The 14444-nt window shown below is 58.5% G+C and overlaps 11 protein-coding genes across 11 annotated transcripts; 6 read left to right on the top strand and 5 right to left on the bottom strand.

Annotated features, from left to right (window-relative positions):
- The first annotated feature begins 126 nt into the window (after positions 1-126).
- Positions 127-1703, top strand: SPRG_14168 (hypothetical protein). The gene is made up of 7 exons (XM_012353866.1): positions 127-218; positions 264-431; positions 481-770; positions 814-1060; positions 1113-1199; positions 1249-1425; positions 1480-1703. Exons 1-7 carry the CDS (start codon positions 143-145, stop codon positions 1689-1691), a joined length of 1257 nt encoding a protein of 418 aa, XP_012209256.1. The 5' UTR covers positions 127-142; the 3' UTR covers positions 1692-1703.
- Positions 1704-1883: 180 nt separating this feature from the next.
- SPRG_14167 (hypothetical protein) lies at positions 1884-2869 on the bottom strand. Its single transcript, XM_012353865.1, has one exon. It carries the CDS (start codon positions 2841-2843, stop codon positions 1959-1961), a length of 885 nt encoding a protein of 294 aa, XP_012209255.1. The 5' UTR covers positions 2844-2869; the 3' UTR covers positions 1884-1958.
- Positions 2870-3648: 779 nt separating this feature from the next.
- Positions 3649-4097, top strand: SPRG_14166 (hypothetical protein). The gene has a single exon (XM_012353864.1). It carries the CDS (start codon positions 3683-3685, stop codon positions 4028-4030), a length of 348 nt encoding a protein of 115 aa, XP_012209254.1. The 5' UTR covers positions 3649-3682; the 3' UTR covers positions 4031-4097.
- Positions 4098-4503: 406 nt separating this feature from the next.
- SPRG_14165 (hypothetical protein) lies at positions 4504-5035 on the top strand (the record flags this gene model as incomplete). Its single annotated transcript, XM_012353863.1, has 2 exons — positions 4504-4670; positions 4728-5035. Coding segments are annotated over 2 exons (475 nt in total), but the record flags the coding sequence as incomplete, so codon positions are not given.
- A 48-nt stretch (positions 5036-5083) lies between these two features.
- On the bottom strand, positions 5084-6938 carry SPRG_14164 (hypothetical protein). The gene has a single exon (XM_012353862.1). It carries the CDS (start codon positions 6830-6832, stop codon positions 5138-5140), a length of 1695 nt encoding a protein of 564 aa, XP_012209252.1. The 5' UTR covers positions 6833-6938; the 3' UTR covers positions 5084-5137.
- Positions 6939-7542: 604 nt separating this feature from the next.
- SPRG_14163 (hypothetical protein) lies at positions 7543-8813 on the top strand (the record flags this gene model as incomplete). The annotated part of the gene is made up of 1 exon (XM_012353861.1): positions 7543-8813. The coding sequence occupies exon 1, from the start codon at positions 7548-7550 to the stop codon at positions 8811-8813; it is 1266 nt and encodes a 421-aa protein (XP_012209251.1). The 5' UTR covers positions 7543-7547.
- Positions 8814-8818: 5 nt separating this feature from the next.
- On the top strand, positions 8819-9265 carry SPRG_14162 (hypothetical protein; the record flags this gene model as incomplete). The annotated part of the gene is made up of 2 exons (XM_012353860.1): positions 8819-8888; positions 8934-9265. The coding sequence occupies exons 1-2, from the start codon at positions 8837-8839 to the stop codon at positions 9263-9265; spliced, it is 384 nt and encodes a 127-aa protein (XP_012209250.1). The 5' UTR covers positions 8819-8836.
- An 18-nt stretch (positions 9266-9283) lies between these two features.
- On the bottom strand, positions 9284-10834 carry SPRG_14161 (hypothetical protein; the record flags this gene model as incomplete). The annotated part of the gene is made up of 1 exon (XM_012353859.1): positions 9284-10834. One exon carries the CDS (start codon positions 10832-10834, stop codon positions 9326-9328), a length of 1509 nt encoding a protein of 502 aa, XP_012209249.1. The 3' UTR covers positions 9284-9325.
- Positions 10835-11619: 785 nt separating this feature from the next.
- Positions 11620-12579, top strand: SPRG_14160 (hypothetical protein; the record flags this gene model as incomplete). Its single annotated transcript, XM_012353858.1, has 1 exon — positions 11620-12579. One exon carries the CDS (start codon positions 11620-11622, stop codon positions 12577-12579), a length of 960 nt encoding a protein of 319 aa, XP_012209248.1.
- Positions 12580-12626: 47 nt separating this feature from the next.
- On the bottom strand, positions 12627-13069 carry SPRG_14159 (hypothetical protein; the record flags this gene model as incomplete). The annotated part of the gene is made up of 2 exons (XM_012353857.1): positions 12627-12749; positions 12824-13069. 2 exons carry the CDS (start codon positions 13067-13069, stop codon positions 12627-12629), a joined length of 369 nt encoding a protein of 122 aa, XP_012209247.1.
- Positions 13070-14078: 1009 nt separating this feature from the next.
- On the bottom strand, positions 14079-14439 carry SPRG_14158 (hypothetical protein; the record flags this gene model as incomplete). Its single annotated transcript, XM_012353856.1, has 2 exons — positions 14079-14303; positions 14329-14439. Coding segments are annotated over 2 exons (336 nt in total), but the record flags the coding sequence as incomplete, so codon positions are not given.
- Positions 14440-14444: the final 5 nt, after the last annotated feature.

The raw sequence follows: 14444 nt of genomic DNA, 5'->3' as shown, positions 1-14444 counted from the left end.
GAGGAACGGGATCACGGAGGCGCGTACGATGGCACCAAAGATCGGCGCGCTTCGAAGTTCGTATCGGCCAATCCGCGGGCATCCGGATACGATATACGGATGACCGCGGGCAGCGCCGCAGAAACAATCGCAGCTTCCAGTCATGTTGGCCAGTCGCCGCGTCCTGCGCGTCCTCCTGCCGCGCGCCTTTAGCACGGCCGCCAAGGCCCGCTCCAACGGTACATGGTCTGCGCCGTAAGCGATCTCAATGGCCATGCTGCTAGTCATCGTCTGGGGCAACGGCTCGGTGGGCCAGCTCGGTGTCGGGCCCTTTGAAGTGTCTGGCATCACGCGCAAGTACGAAGAGCTCGGGCCCAAGGTGCTCGATAGCTTCCTCGAGCAAAACATCAACGTGACCAAGCTCGCCTTGGGCCAGGACCACAGCGCCGCCGGTACAGCCTCCTTTTGATGTGCAGCGGCTCATGCCACCGAGCGACGTAGTTGATGAGAACGGTCGCGTCTACATGTGGGGCCGTGGCGAGAAGGGGCAGTTGGGCCTTGGCGAAAGCAAGCTCCAAGCGGATGCCCCGACGCTCCTCGAGACGCTCCAAGACGTGAAGATTGTCGATATCTCGTGCGGCGTCACGCACACCGCGGCCGTCGACTCGGAAGGCCGCGTCTTCACGTGGGGCTTTGGCGGCTCGGCCATGTCGGACAATGCGCTCGGCCTTGGCCCGTCCTCGGGGAAGAACCAAATGGCGCCCGCGCTCGTCGAAACCTTCATTGAAGATGTACGCCATGTCCATTTGAGCGATGGCACCGACCTGCGCTTAGGGCTGCCCCATTGCCTCGATTGACTGCGGCGACGCACACACGGTCGCGCTCTCGGTGGACGGCGAAGTGTGGTCGTGGGGCCGCGGCGACAATGGCCGCCTCGGCAACGGCGAGCTCATCAGCCTCGAGTACCCCGAGCCGATGGAATTCTTCGACAAGGTCAACATTGTCCAGATCGCGGCCGGCCGGTCGTTCACGCTTGCGCTGCGTGACGACGGCCGCGTCTTTGGCTGGGGCAAGAACAACCGTACGTGCATGTCCTAGCTCCCACGCCGTTTTTCCAATGCCATCGTTGGTAGACTTTCAGCTCGGCTCGGAAGGCGGCGGCATGGTTGTCGACATGAACACGATGGAGAGCTTCCCCGTCGAGATCACGGGCTTTTACGGTACGTCCGTAGCGCCTATAGCGGGTAACGCTGACATTCGACCCCGCAGACGAGCGCATTGTCAAGATTGCGGCCGGGAAGGAGCACGGTGCTGCGATTTCGGCGGCCGGCCGCCTCTTCATCTGGGGCTCCAACCTCTGGGTGCAGCCGCGCGAGATCACGGCGCTCAAGCACAAGAAGATCGTCGACGTGGCCTGCGGCGACCGCTCGACGCTGGTCGTTGCCGGTACGACGCGTCCTGCAATCGATAGACAATATTGTGGACGATATGTGTGTGTAGAGGACGGCACGGCGTTTACGTTTGGGAAGCGCGGCATGGGCAGCTCCAACTACCTTGGCCACTACGACACGCAGCCCCAGGCGCAGCCCAAGCAGCTCGACGCGCTCTCGCAGGCCTTTGTCATGGCCGGCGCGTGCGGCAGCCAGCACATGGCCGTCCTCGCGCGTGCCCAGAGCCTCGCCGCCGACTCGGACTTTTCGTTCCGGGAGTAAACCAACCTCTTGCACCGTGTGTTTTCTACCGTCTTTCCATCTCTCGGTGGCCCAGGATTGAATCCATGACCTCCTGGTCCGCGTCGACGCACTCGATACAAGCAGTCGACGGCAGCAGCTATCCTATGCATATGCCGGTAGCAAGCTCATGTGCTGGCCGTGCATGATGGCGAGACAGGCGGATGGCGGATGGCGACGACGGTCAGCGGGAAAGGCAGATGGACGGTGCTCGTACTACATTAAAAAGATGGCAGGATCCTCCTCGGTTCATACAATGGCGGTCGCGGCCGCAGTCGCCGCAGCATTGCCGAGCGTCGCGCGCAGAATGTCGACGAGTTTGTTGAACTTGTCTTGCTCGATCTTGGCCTTCTCGAGCTCGAGCTCGCGGTCCTTCTCGCGCATTTCCTTTTCGTGGCGCAGCTTGCGCTCGAGCTGCTTCTCCTCGAGGTCCTTCATCTGCAACTCCTTCTGGAAGCGCATGCGCTCAAACTCGAGGCGCTCCCAATCGAGCTGGTACTTTTGGAGCTCGATCGTCTTGGGGTCGAGCGGCGGCGGGCGCTTCCCGTGCGGGTTGTTGAGCATGATGTTGGCCACGTTCACAGGCGCGGGGCTCGGGCGCTTGGCGCTGGGCGGCGGCGTCCGCGCCGACGGCGTCACGGCGCCCATCGAGAGCACGGACGGGTCGGTGCCATCCAAGTCGCTTGTTTCGTCCATGCCCGTGGCCATGCCCATCATTGTCATCGGCAGCGACGACATGAGGTTCAGCGAGCCCATGCTCGGCGTCTGGGCGAGGAAGCTCCGGCGCAGCTCTTCGTTCTTTGCGAGCACTTGGTACTCGTGCCAGCGCACTGGGTGCGCGCCGCTCAGGTGGCTACGAATGTTGTCGACGCGGAACGAGCGAAAGTACTTGGTCGTCGTCAGGCCACGGCGGCGCTTGCGCTGGTTGCTGCTCGTCGGCGACAAGGGCTCCTCGTCCTTCTCGCGCACCTCGCGGCCAAACGCCTTGCAGAGGCCGCAGACGGCCAAGATGACCTCGCCCGTGTGCGGATGGCGCTCGACGATCTGGAGGCCGAACTCGACCTCGTACTTGGGGATCCAGTGGTGGCGGCGGACGCGGTCCTTGTCCTTGTTGGCCTGCGCGTCGTCCTGCATGGTCCTGGTTGATCCGGAAATCGGCAAGTGCCTAAATGGAGCCTTCCACCAGTGGTCCTTGTCCTAGCCGGTAGGTGTCATTCCTTCATTGCAATGCAAAATATGTATAGAGAGGGCATTCACCCGATCTGTAGCCAATCCAGTGCAGGGAAAATCCTTGAATGCAATGGATCAGAGTTAGAGAAAGTCGAAACAGGCCCGATCCCCTGTTCCATTTTATAAAAATGAAGTTTTCCATTTTATTCTAGGCATTCACTTGATGTATGTATGCGCATTTGAAAATAGGATTTGTATTCACGAGGCATTTTTTGCACCAGTTAGGGCCAGTTAGGGCACGGGCGAGACCAAGGATTTCATACTATTCATGCGTTTACTGAAATAGTGTATGTAGGCCGCCGACGGAACTCTGCACCCTTACGTACAGGAGCGTGGCCTCGCCTTCGGTAGCAGTACCGAGCGATAGCAACTAGTACTGAATTTTGAACGAGACGTAGGTATCGCAATCGCTAGTTCAACGACAGGATTTGCAAACTGAATGTAAATTTTGAAATTGCTTACTTCACATTTGTTTGTAGCATGCACTGATGCAATATCACCTCGTTCTTGGTGAATCTACTAGATCCATTCTCTTCCTCCAACCTCTCATAGACTCCTTTGCTTCGTCACCAAGGCTTTCGCAGCACGTGCACGCTGCAAGACCATCACGATCGGTTTGGCGGGAACAGCCGAATTTCAAACATTTGGATTTTACCTAGAATAGTATGAGAGACCTTCATTCAGACCTTGCAGAAAATAGTGTCAAGATAGCGCTTGAGAAGGCGCAGTCCTCAGAACGCCCGATGCCACGGAAGGGACCGCCAAAGACCACGCGTCGTGACGAGCGAGCGAAGGAGAAGGAGGAGGCCGCGAAGCAGCGCCTGCGTGAAGAAGCCAAGGCCGCGCGCGCGGCCCAAGCGGTCCGGCAATTCCGTCACAACCCCGAGATGCCCGACGCCCAAGGCGACCGACGGGATCTCCGGCGCGGCTTGGCCTCCGAAGGCATGCCTCTCGAGCGGTATGGCGAATCGCCAGCGCAACTCGGTAAGCGTGGTGAAGTGCTCCAAGCGTCATCAGGTGGCCGCGCCGCGCCTCGAGGCTTTGAGTACGACGCTGCCGACGACTGGTACGGCGATGACGACGACGTCTAGAGATCTCGCGGCATTTCGCAGTAGCACCGCGACTTGTAAATGTAATACACCGTACCTCTATCATGTACAGTCGTGCTGCGGGACTTGAAAAAGTCATTTGGACAGAGAGGGATAGCTGATATCGTCACATTCCACGCATCCAAAGACGCAGCCTCCACCCGCGCATTGGAGAGAAAAGACCATGGCACTACATACATGCACATGGGGCTTAAAGGCTGCGGGTACAGTCTGCCATTATGGTCTGCCATGCCATTGATTCGCTTCGAGTCACCGTCCCAAAGGCGTCAACTTCAACTTGAGCAAAATGAAACTCAATTTCATGCAATTATAAAAATATGAGTGCAAAGTGAGATGATTTGGAATAAAAATGCACTGCGTATCCACAGATCATTGTTTTTGCGCAATTAAATTACGAGTCAAATTCATTCTATTACCTTCAAGATCGCGAAACGTTCGTTCATTTCAGAGTTTGCCATGGCCGACGGCAACGCACCGATGGCCATCCCGTACGGTGCAAAGCTCATGACGCTGACCATCCTTGGCCTCATGGCCGTGCTCGCTTGGACTCGCGCCAAGTCCTCCCGCCCGGCGACGCCGCAAGGCCCAGACAGCGCCGACGAGCCGCCTTGGCAAGAAGACGGTGCGTTTCGCATCATGCATGACCGACGTTGACCATGCCCACGCTTTGCGTGCACAGAAGTGCACCAGATGACTTGCGCCTTCAAGAGCCTCAGCATCAGCAAGACGTCACGCCCTAACCTTGGTGGCCCGGCCCTGTCGGTGCAGAACTGGCCTGTCCGCTCGCCCGTGGCCGATACCTTTGCCGACGATGCCTTGTGGTTCATCGACCAGGGATGGAACGGCGTCCGGTACAACCTGATCACTGTTGTACTCCGCGTCTTGTTCTTGCTGTGCACTGGCCAAGCAGCGAACGCCATCGCGCTCCTCGACGATCTATGGCACGCTGGCGGCCTCCTGCACATGCTCGGCTCGGTCGCAACGTGATAACTTGGTTTTGACCTGTAGAGCAGTCGCCAGCGTGTGGACTCCAAGTTCTGGCCAAGAAATTGTCTGATTTGCTGCGAACGAAGTCGACATCAATGCATTTTAATCGTCAAATTCCATGGCGAAAACACTGTTCATGTCTTCAATGAGCGCGTCCTTGTCGTCGGCTGGCAGCGTCGCCCAGTAGTTGGCCCAGAACACCTTGGCGCGCGCAGCGACATCGGCTGCCTCGACCTCGGCCATGACGTAGCCCCACTTACGCTTCCACACAGCGGTCCGAAGGTGGCGCTGGACCGCGCGCATGGCCCGGCGCACGTCCGGCCGCTTGCATGCTGGCAGAATCACGTCGCGAAGCCGCTGGTCCTTGAGATATGGCGTGAACGCGCGACCGTTGATCTCTGGTGGCGCCCGCACATCCACAAACTCGAGGTGTGGCATGCCTTCGAGGTCCTGGACCGACACGACCGTGTGGCCATGGTCGACGAGCGTGTCTTGGTTGGTGCCGCCGAGCAGCGTCGAGAAGTAACCGAGGAGCGGAGCACTGTCGGGCGACTTCCACTGGTGCATGTACTGAGGGTAGAAGCGCAGCGAGACGAGGCGAAGCGCGTTGGTCGCGTCAAACATAAAGCAGGCGTAGCTGCCACCGTCGTACGTCGCTGTTGGCGGCAGGCTCGGGAAGAGATCGGCGACTTGGTCCAGGCTGACCCAGACGTACCGGCACGTAAAGTTAAGGACTTCCGGTGCGACCGGGGCGTCCTTGAAGAAATCATCGGCGGTCCACAAGTCCGGCTTGAGTGCCGCGAGGGCTTCCATACTCATGCCGAGCTCGATGCCGTTGCCACCGAGCCACGGTGCGAGCGTGTTGCTGGATGCGAGGCGCTGGTGCTCGGCCAAGTGCAGCCGGTAGAACCACTCACTGCCCGGCAGGTGGCGTTGGACGACAGACCAGCAAAGACGCGGCTTGTGTCGGCGCACGAGAATCCGTAGCTTGGAAAGCACCTCGGGACGCACGCACTGGAACTGGAAGGCCATGCGTTCGGAAGACCATGAAAAGTACATACCGCAAAAGCAGTTCATCGAGTCGCAGCCGTCGCCCTTGACGAGGTGCAGCTTGCAGCTTGGGCACTGCGCAATGTCGTCAATGGCCTCGACCGGCGCACACGGTTGTCCCAAGTGGTGACCGCCGACCTTGCAAGCAAAACACAAGTCGGCCTTGCAGCACGGCGACTGAATGAACGGCGCGTCACGGCGCCAGCGAAGGAAGAGCGTCGCTCGGCGCTCGACGTCGTGGATGAGTGGCAACATCGCGGTCAGAATGACATCGTCGTGGCCCGGAAACGTGGCGCAAACATAGTCGTAGAGCGCGTCGACCGAGAGGCGATGGCGGCAGTACTGGCCGCAGCGCGTCTGGAGCTCCGGAACCTGCTGTGCGAGGTGCGTTGGCAGCGTGAGCGGCTTGACCGAATCGCGTTGTGCTGGCAGCATCGAACTGTTGTTGTGGCAGTTCGGGCACTTGACGTCGCACGCCGACAGCACCTTTGTTTCGAACGGCTCGAGGAGTTTGGCGGCCTTTCCTAACCGCTCTCGCCAGCGGACTAGGTTGGTGGGTCGAATGCAAATGGGGCACTTGAGCTTGGCGAGCACGCCGTACAGCGCCGACTCGGCCTGGACGTTGAGGAAGGCTTCGACGCACGACGTGCAGAGGACCGCGGGACAGGCGGTGCGGCAGATCTGCGTGACGACGGCGTCGGCCTCGTCAAAGCAGACTTGACACGTGGGAATCCCGGGCGCGACCATGGCCAATGCGCTGTGTATGTGTGTGTGAGGAACTAAATAGGAGAATGAATTGGGCCGGCCTGGCCGTCCCTACTTCATTGCTGGCTTTTGGAGCCAGGCAACAAATCTTGCATGAATGATGGTCATCCGGATCGCTGCCGGATTGCGAGCAGCTGCTGCAACAACCGCAGTGCAAGTGCAGCGACCCGACCAACCTTGGCGATGGTGCAAGTGCAGTGGTACCAACGTGCACGGACGACGGACAAGTGGAAGCGAAGCGGTATCTGAACCAATGCTGATCCCAGAAACGGCCACGTCATGAGCTTGCACTTTGTAAGGGTCCGACAATCCGATGCAGGTGTGGCGGCAGTCGTGATCGGACCTTCACTCATGTGTGAGGATCCCCTCTCTTTTCTCGACTGCATTGAAACACAGGGTGGACGCTACGGGTGGAGGCCGGGTAGCCGACGCGCAGCCACGTGTTTCTTCGATGCAATGCAATAACGACGTCGCACGTTGTTTCTCGTCCAACGTGTTTGGCGTGACGAATCGCCCTCGCAAGCAAGGCTTGCTCTCGAGACGATGGGTTCTGAAGTGGCTGATGAGCAAGTTGGAAGCTGCCTCATGGACGCGGGCGTCGATCTACTTGAACAAGTGACGCACATGAGAGACAAGATTGGGCTTGCGCGACTTCGCGTACTTTCTGTAGAGGGATAAAAATAACCGGCACTCGATCATGGACGACGTGCGATACAACTGCGTCTCGGTGGCTTTGAGCCTCGGCTTCCTCCTCAACCTCGTGCTCATGCCGTTAAAGGCCTACATGAGCGAAGCGTCACCTTTCGATGACAAGCAGTTTGCACTCGTCTCGGCCAACGCGATTCCAACCGTCAACCATACCGTCTCGATGCTCTTTGCGAAATCGCTGCAAGCGCGCTTCGCCAACGTCACGTCGCTCTTCACGTACGACGCATCGCTAAGCGCCGAGATTGTCCGCAATGTGCTGCCCTACAACGCCAGCAACTGCGACGACCAGATCCTCACCCGCATCGATGGCAGCATCTACTGCCCGTACGACCTGCCATCGAAACTCACAGCCTACCTTTGCGGCACGTCGTCGACGCCAATCGCTAGAGTTGGCGCCGCCTACATGATGAGCGCGCCCACGGGCATCTTTGCCTTCTGGTCGTCGCCGGGCGATGTGACCAAGGCGGGCGCCAATCCCTCCACCGTGACGACGATTTCCTTCATGTACGCGACTGTAAGCTACTCACTTTTCTGGCTCACGGCCAAGTTTTGCGTTCGCTTTGGGCTAAGTCTGCTTATTGGCATCGAAGCCTACCGCCTCTACTACCGCCACGTACGGACTCTGCGCCGACTGCTGCAGTCGCATCGACTCCATGCAACGCCCACGAACGTCGTGCGGTACGAAGTTGTGCTTGGCGAGCCCACGTCGCTCGTGGTGTGTCACCCGCTCGTCATAGCAGTCTTTGTAATCGACTTTTGGAGCAGCGTCGAAGTCGTGGCCCAAGCCATTTTACGCGTGTCCCAGACCAAAGCCCTCTACTACACGGGCCTGGGCGCGATGTTTCTAAGTCGGTCGGTCTGGTTTTCGTATGCGACGCTGACGGCGTTGAACTGCTACCTCAAGTGGCGCCGCCGGGCCGCGCTCTTCCGCCCGAGCAGCACGACGGTCGTCGCGATGGCGTCGTTCCTCTTTGCGGGTCTCTCGACCAACGCCCAAAACGCGTGGCTTCCGACCCTCTTGCTCTACACTCGCATCTCCAAGCCACTGTACGAAGCATCCAGCGACGGCGAGTACTGCACGACGCAGGTGCTTCCGGCGTCGATCATGTATTCGGTCTCACTCTGCGCGATTCCGTTTCTTTTGGCGATTCCCCGCTTCACGCTCCGCCGGCTCCGGGACTGGAGGCACCCCGTGGCCAAGTATACCCAGGTAGTAGGCGTCTTCTGCTATTCGGCAATCGGCAAGTCTCTCTAGGCGCCGGTGGGGGGCCCCGCGATATGCGCTATCGCCTCATGGCGTGGTACTGCCGCCTCCAGCACATCTACTCTGGTATGAGATCGAGTGTGCGGTGCTATCATGGATGATGACATGTAGGTCGACGCGTCCTCGGTGGCAGCGCCTACGATCTCTTCAGCATCGACTCGCGCTTCCGGCGCATGATGACCGTGGGCCAAAACGGCACCGACTGCTACGTCTTTGGCTACGATGCGGACAACCGCTTGACGGAGATCACACGACTGAGCCTCTTGTCCCGCGTCGACTTGACGTGTTTTGGGCTCGAATCCGGCAAGCGCGTGCGCCCCGACGCTTGCGTGTCCCCAACGACCCCGGCACCGAGCCTCGCGGTCGGTTGCGTGCACCTACCAAGAGGCAACCGCGGTCTTGACATCGAGTTTGGCGCCGAGCACTCGCCGTGGCTGGCATAGACAACATGTGTACACAAGACTACTTGGCATGTTGTTGTTTAGGGTACACAGATCGAACGTTTAGTTCCAGTGGAAACCAATGCCAGGCACGCACTGCGAGTACCACTCGTCGACGCGGACACACGTGAGGTGTTCGCCGCACGAGGTGCTACCAGTGTAGTCCTTGCCACCGCACTGCTCCCAGACCTTCTTGGCCCCCGACGAAGGGCGCGACGTCGGCTTGCTGCTCGGCTTCTTTGTGGCCGGACGGGGCGTCGACGGGCGCGGGCGGTTGGTAGGCTTGGTCGTCGGCTTCTTCGTCGGCTTGGTCGACGGTTGCGACGTCGGCTTGGTCGTGGGCTTGGTCGTTGGGTCGTCACTCGGATCGTCCGACGGGTCATCGCTGGGGCTGTCCGTCGGGTCGTACGTGGGCTTGGGCGTCGGCTTGTCGCTGGGCTTGGGCGTCGGCGAGATGCCGCCGTCAAGGGCGTTCTTGGGGAGCTTGTTGATGCGCTTGAGGTCCTTGACAATCTTATCGATCTTGACAGCGCCGTTGAGGCAGCCGCCGCAGTTGTGCAGTGCGATGACCGAGTTGTCCTTGGCACTGAGCACCGGCGACCCGGACGACCCGCCCTCCGTGTCGACCATGTAGCCCACTTCGTCGTCGACACACGAGGCGTGGCCCATGTCTTCGATTGTCCCTGGCTGGCCATTGTCGAGCTTGGCGGCAATGCGTGTCGGCTTGCCGGCGGGGTGCTGCGGGATGTAAATCTCTTCGCCAAGGACAGGCCCCGACTCGCGCGCCGTGAGGTAGCCGTACGAGGCGAGATCCTTGGAGTTGATCTTGACTAAAGTGTAGTCGAGCGCCTTGTTGGTATGAATGAACTCGACGCTCGAGGCGACGACCTTGCCCTTGCACCCGAGCTGTTTGGTGTTGTTCGGGTCATTGCACGTCGCACACTCGGCGGCGAACTCGACTTGGACGTTCTTGGCCTTACTGGCGTCGCCGATACAGTGGTTGTTGGTGATCAAGTGGCCTTCCGAGCCAAAGAGCCAGCCGGTGCAGAGCCCAGAACCGTTCATGAAGAGACGCGCGACGGCCTGCGCCTTCTTGTACTGCGTCGGCACCTTGTCCTTGTAGCAGATGGCGGCTTCCGAGTCGTCCTTGCCACAAATGGCCTCGGGGTGCTTCTGGCTGTTCTCGGGGAACCCACTGGCGTACCGGTCGATCGAGATCACGGGCGACGCACCCTTGCCCTTTGGCGGCGCGTGGTACGTGATCTTGGCGGCGTCACCTCGAATGAACTCGGCGTAAAAGTCGCTGTGCTTGCCTGTGTACGTGACCGCGTTCTGGCCATCCGGCGCGCTCACCGTGACCGATGCGCCGTGCGGCAAGTCGAGCTGGTTAAAGTGCAGCGCAATGTACGTCGCCTTGTCGTGCGTGATGGTCTTGGTCGAGACCTCGGCCGACAGTGTCAAGTTGTAGCTCTGGTCGGCGCCGATCTTCTCGACCGACTGAAAGCAGAATTGCCCCATCGCACTCGACGCGAGGAGACCCAAGCAGACAGCGAGCTTGGAGACCGAGAGCATGGTGGCGATTTAGTCAAGAAGAAGAGAATTCAAAAATGAGTGAGTTTGCAGTTTGAGCGCCGACACAGATACAGACAACGGACGGCTCTCGCGCCCTCGCTTCGACCAGCTGTTTAGTCAGCAGCGATCCCAGGTGGTGTTCGAATTGGTCAAGCTAGGTAATTATAATGCATACAATTAGCGTGAAGGAAATGAGAATGTCGATGTATAATGCATATTTATAGCTGAAGCCAAACGCTCAGCCGATGACCGTACACTGACATCGGATGGCGATGACATAGAGCAATCGAACGTGAGCAAGCGTGAAGCCACATGCGCCCTATGCACAACAACCGACCCAGCGCATGCTCTTGCGCACCCTGATCTGTATGCATGTCTGAACGAGCGTGACACGGTTAACGGCAATGTCATTACTCGATATCGGCGACTCAGATCCCTCGACACAGATGTGATTTCAACTGGCAATGTGGCACGATATAGTAAAGCAGGTGCCATTGAAGCATCATCCTATACATTTGTATCCTACCCTCTGAGCCCACAATGAGAGCACACACAGATGCACAGCTGTGGTTGCAACGCTCGAGTTCGTGCGCAGATCTCGCCGGGCCAATAGGGGACTCTCGGTGGCCCCATTTTTCGAGTTGAGATACTCATTTACCTTTATATATTGTCATGAAACCTTTATAAATGGATTTTGACAAATGCCTGGATCTCGCGTTCGCCGAGAATCTCAAGTCGAATTGGAAGGATTGTCCGGATGACGCATTCGGATGACATTTTCAACGATGGAGCCTGTCCCCGCCATTAAGCCTCCAACCGAGATCGAGGAGGTAGCCACGGGCTCCAATGCCAGCAAGTTTGCCTGCAAGCACGACATCGCGATGCTCCGCACCGTCAATTTGCTCGAGCCTTGGGCGGCGGCCCACGGTGCGGTGATGTCCACGTGGGACGCGATCGCCGAGTCGCTCGCCGACGCCAGCGACTTTGGCCTCAAGAACAAGAAGGGCCCAGCGCTCAAGACGCGCTTCGAGATCATCATGAACAGGTTCAAGAAGAGCGAATTCCAGAGCCTACGCAAGTCCGGGACGGTCGAGGAGTACGAAGAACGCGAGCAACTCCTTACAGACATCAAGGCCCGCATGGACGACCACACGGCGAACGGGACCGTCCGCAAGGACGCCGAGAAGAAGAAGCAAGAAGACCTTTTGATGCGTCGACTTAATATGGCTCCCCTAGCGCCACCAAGAGCGGAAATGACGGCCGACTCGGATGCTTCAGCTTCGTCGTCCGTGACCGCTGAGGCGGCGTCGGAGTCATCGGAAGGCCCCGCGGCCACTGGTGAGGCATCAACACCCTCACCCAAGCGGTTGAAGAAGACCATCGCGAAGGACGACGACATCACAGGTCTCATGACTGCGATCCAGTCGGACATCAGCGAGAGGCGCTCACGCGACGAGGCCAGCTCAAAGCAAGCGCAAGCAGAACTCCAATTGCAACGCGATCGATTGGATCACGACAGCACGCTTGCGCGGACGCTGGCGGAACAAAATGCGCAGACCCAGCAGATTATCATGGCTCTTCTCCAGCAGCTTGCGGATGCCAGCTCGAAGCGAGCGCAGGAAGAACTCCAATTGCAACGCGAGCGTCTGGATCACGACCGCGCGGTCGTGCGGACGCTGGCGGAACAAAATGCGCAGAACCAGCAGATTATCATGGCTCTTCTCCAGCAGCTTGCGGATAAGTAAAGTCATGCAATGCAAATGCAGTTCGCCTCCATGTTGTTACTCGATGATCAATCAAGCGGGAGATTCGTATCGATCGAAGGAGGGTTCACACTGAAGTTCTTGGAGATCGGGGTGCCCGTCGGCTCGAGGCACGTACGGCAGTTCGTCAGTAGCACGGCGGTAAGCCAAAGCTTTCCTAGATTCGCAAGTTGAGTTGCGAGCCATCGAGAAACCCGTAAAACTTACCGACTGGATACTGTCGCACCTTGATCTTCTTGTCGTAGTTGATGTAGCCCCATTGGCCCTTGATGAGCCCGAAGGACCATTCGACGGACTCGCGGACCGAGCTCATCTTCGTGTTGAAGTCGGCCTTTGGAGATCCAGGTCGCACACTTGAAAACGGGCACGCAAGTCTGGCGCGACACCCGTAAGCCGGGTCGTTGCACATGCAGTAGTCGCGGAGGACCTCGTCTTCTTGGAACTCGAATAGGATGCGACTCATCGCCAACATAGTCGTATCTTGACGGCAACCTTCGACGGGCCCGTTCATACGGATGATGAGTCCATCGGGACCGTGATACCCTGCCAATTCAGGCAATGGCGCCGCGGGTGGCCGTTGTAGATGGAGTGTTGTAATTTTTCGTGCTCGGCGCCTTCCTCACGCGCACCCGGTCGACTCATGTGCTGCTTCGTCCCGTCAATGAAAGCCATCCACGTGGTCAAGCCAACAAGGCGATACTTTTCGTGGATGGCTGGCCGCGTACGTAGATAGATTTGGAAACGTACATGCATTAGTGAGGTCGAGCCGCAGTGCTACTGTACCAACGTTGTCCACCAAATCCCTCTGTGGAGATAAATCATGTTCTTGTGTCGCTCATAGATGTCTTCGACAATCGCACGGATGTTGCGGCTGCAGGCTTCCACGGATGGTAACAACCGCGAGGGCTCGGCGAGACGACGGCACAGCTGCGCCAAGGCTTCGAGACTCCCAACTCGGTCTTGCGACGTCGTTGCGATCGTTGGTAGACGCTGGATGTGCCGAACGAGTCTCTCGAGTTGGGGCACCGTAAACCGAAAGCGGTGGAGGGTTGTCCAAGTCGGGGTTGAAGGCGTCGTTGAAGTGAATAAGCGGGCGCGGAGGCGAAAACCTTTGGTCTGTAGCAAGAGCTCCATCACGTCGATCGATGTCGTTGAGAACCGTATCTCAAACCCAAAACTCACCAAAAGGCATCGGTTTCGATATTTCGAGATGCTCGGAATCTAAAATTCAACTCGGAAATGGGGCCACCGAAAGTTGACTCATGGCTCCTTCTGCTTTGCGACGTGACAACAGCGTTCGCTACGGTGCGTCTCAATCCTACAACGGTACTGGTACAAAACCAGTAATGTAATCAACGACACTTCGGTACCATGAAGCAATACGACGACGACTATTGGTGCCATCGACGCGTAGCAAAAAAACCTGGACGACTCAACTCTTGGAACTCCATGTATTAACATACAAGACAACACATCACCACTTAGATGGTGGACTGGGCCGGGAGCTTGCCGGCGGCTTGGAGATCCTTGACGACATCACTGATCTTGACGCCGCCGTTGAGGCAGCCGCCACAGTTGTGGAGTGCAATGACCGCGTGGTCCTTGGGACTGATGACCGGCGACCCGGACGACCCGCCCTCGGTGTCGACCATGTAGCCGACTTCGTTGGCGACGCAGCTGTTGATGTTGAGCGACTCGATCGTGCCCTGGGCGCCGCTGTCGAGGAGGTACCCGATGCGGCGCGGCTTGCCGCGGGTGCTGCGGGATGTAGATCTGTTCGCCGAGCTTGGGGCCAGACGCGCGCGCCTTGAGGAAGCCGTACTTGGCCAAGCTCACGCCCGACTTGA

This window comes from Saprolegnia parasitica (assembly GCF_000151545.1).
Source record: "Saprolegnia parasitica CBS 223.65 unplaced genomic scaffold supercont2.138, whole genome shotgun sequence".
In the NCBI taxonomy this organism is placed as follows: Eukaryota; Oomycota; class Saprolegniomycetes; order Saprolegniales; family Saprolegniaceae; genus Saprolegnia; species Saprolegnia parasitica.
Note: the sequence above shows the minus strand (reverse complement) of the source record. Positions and strands in the feature narration are given on the sequence as shown.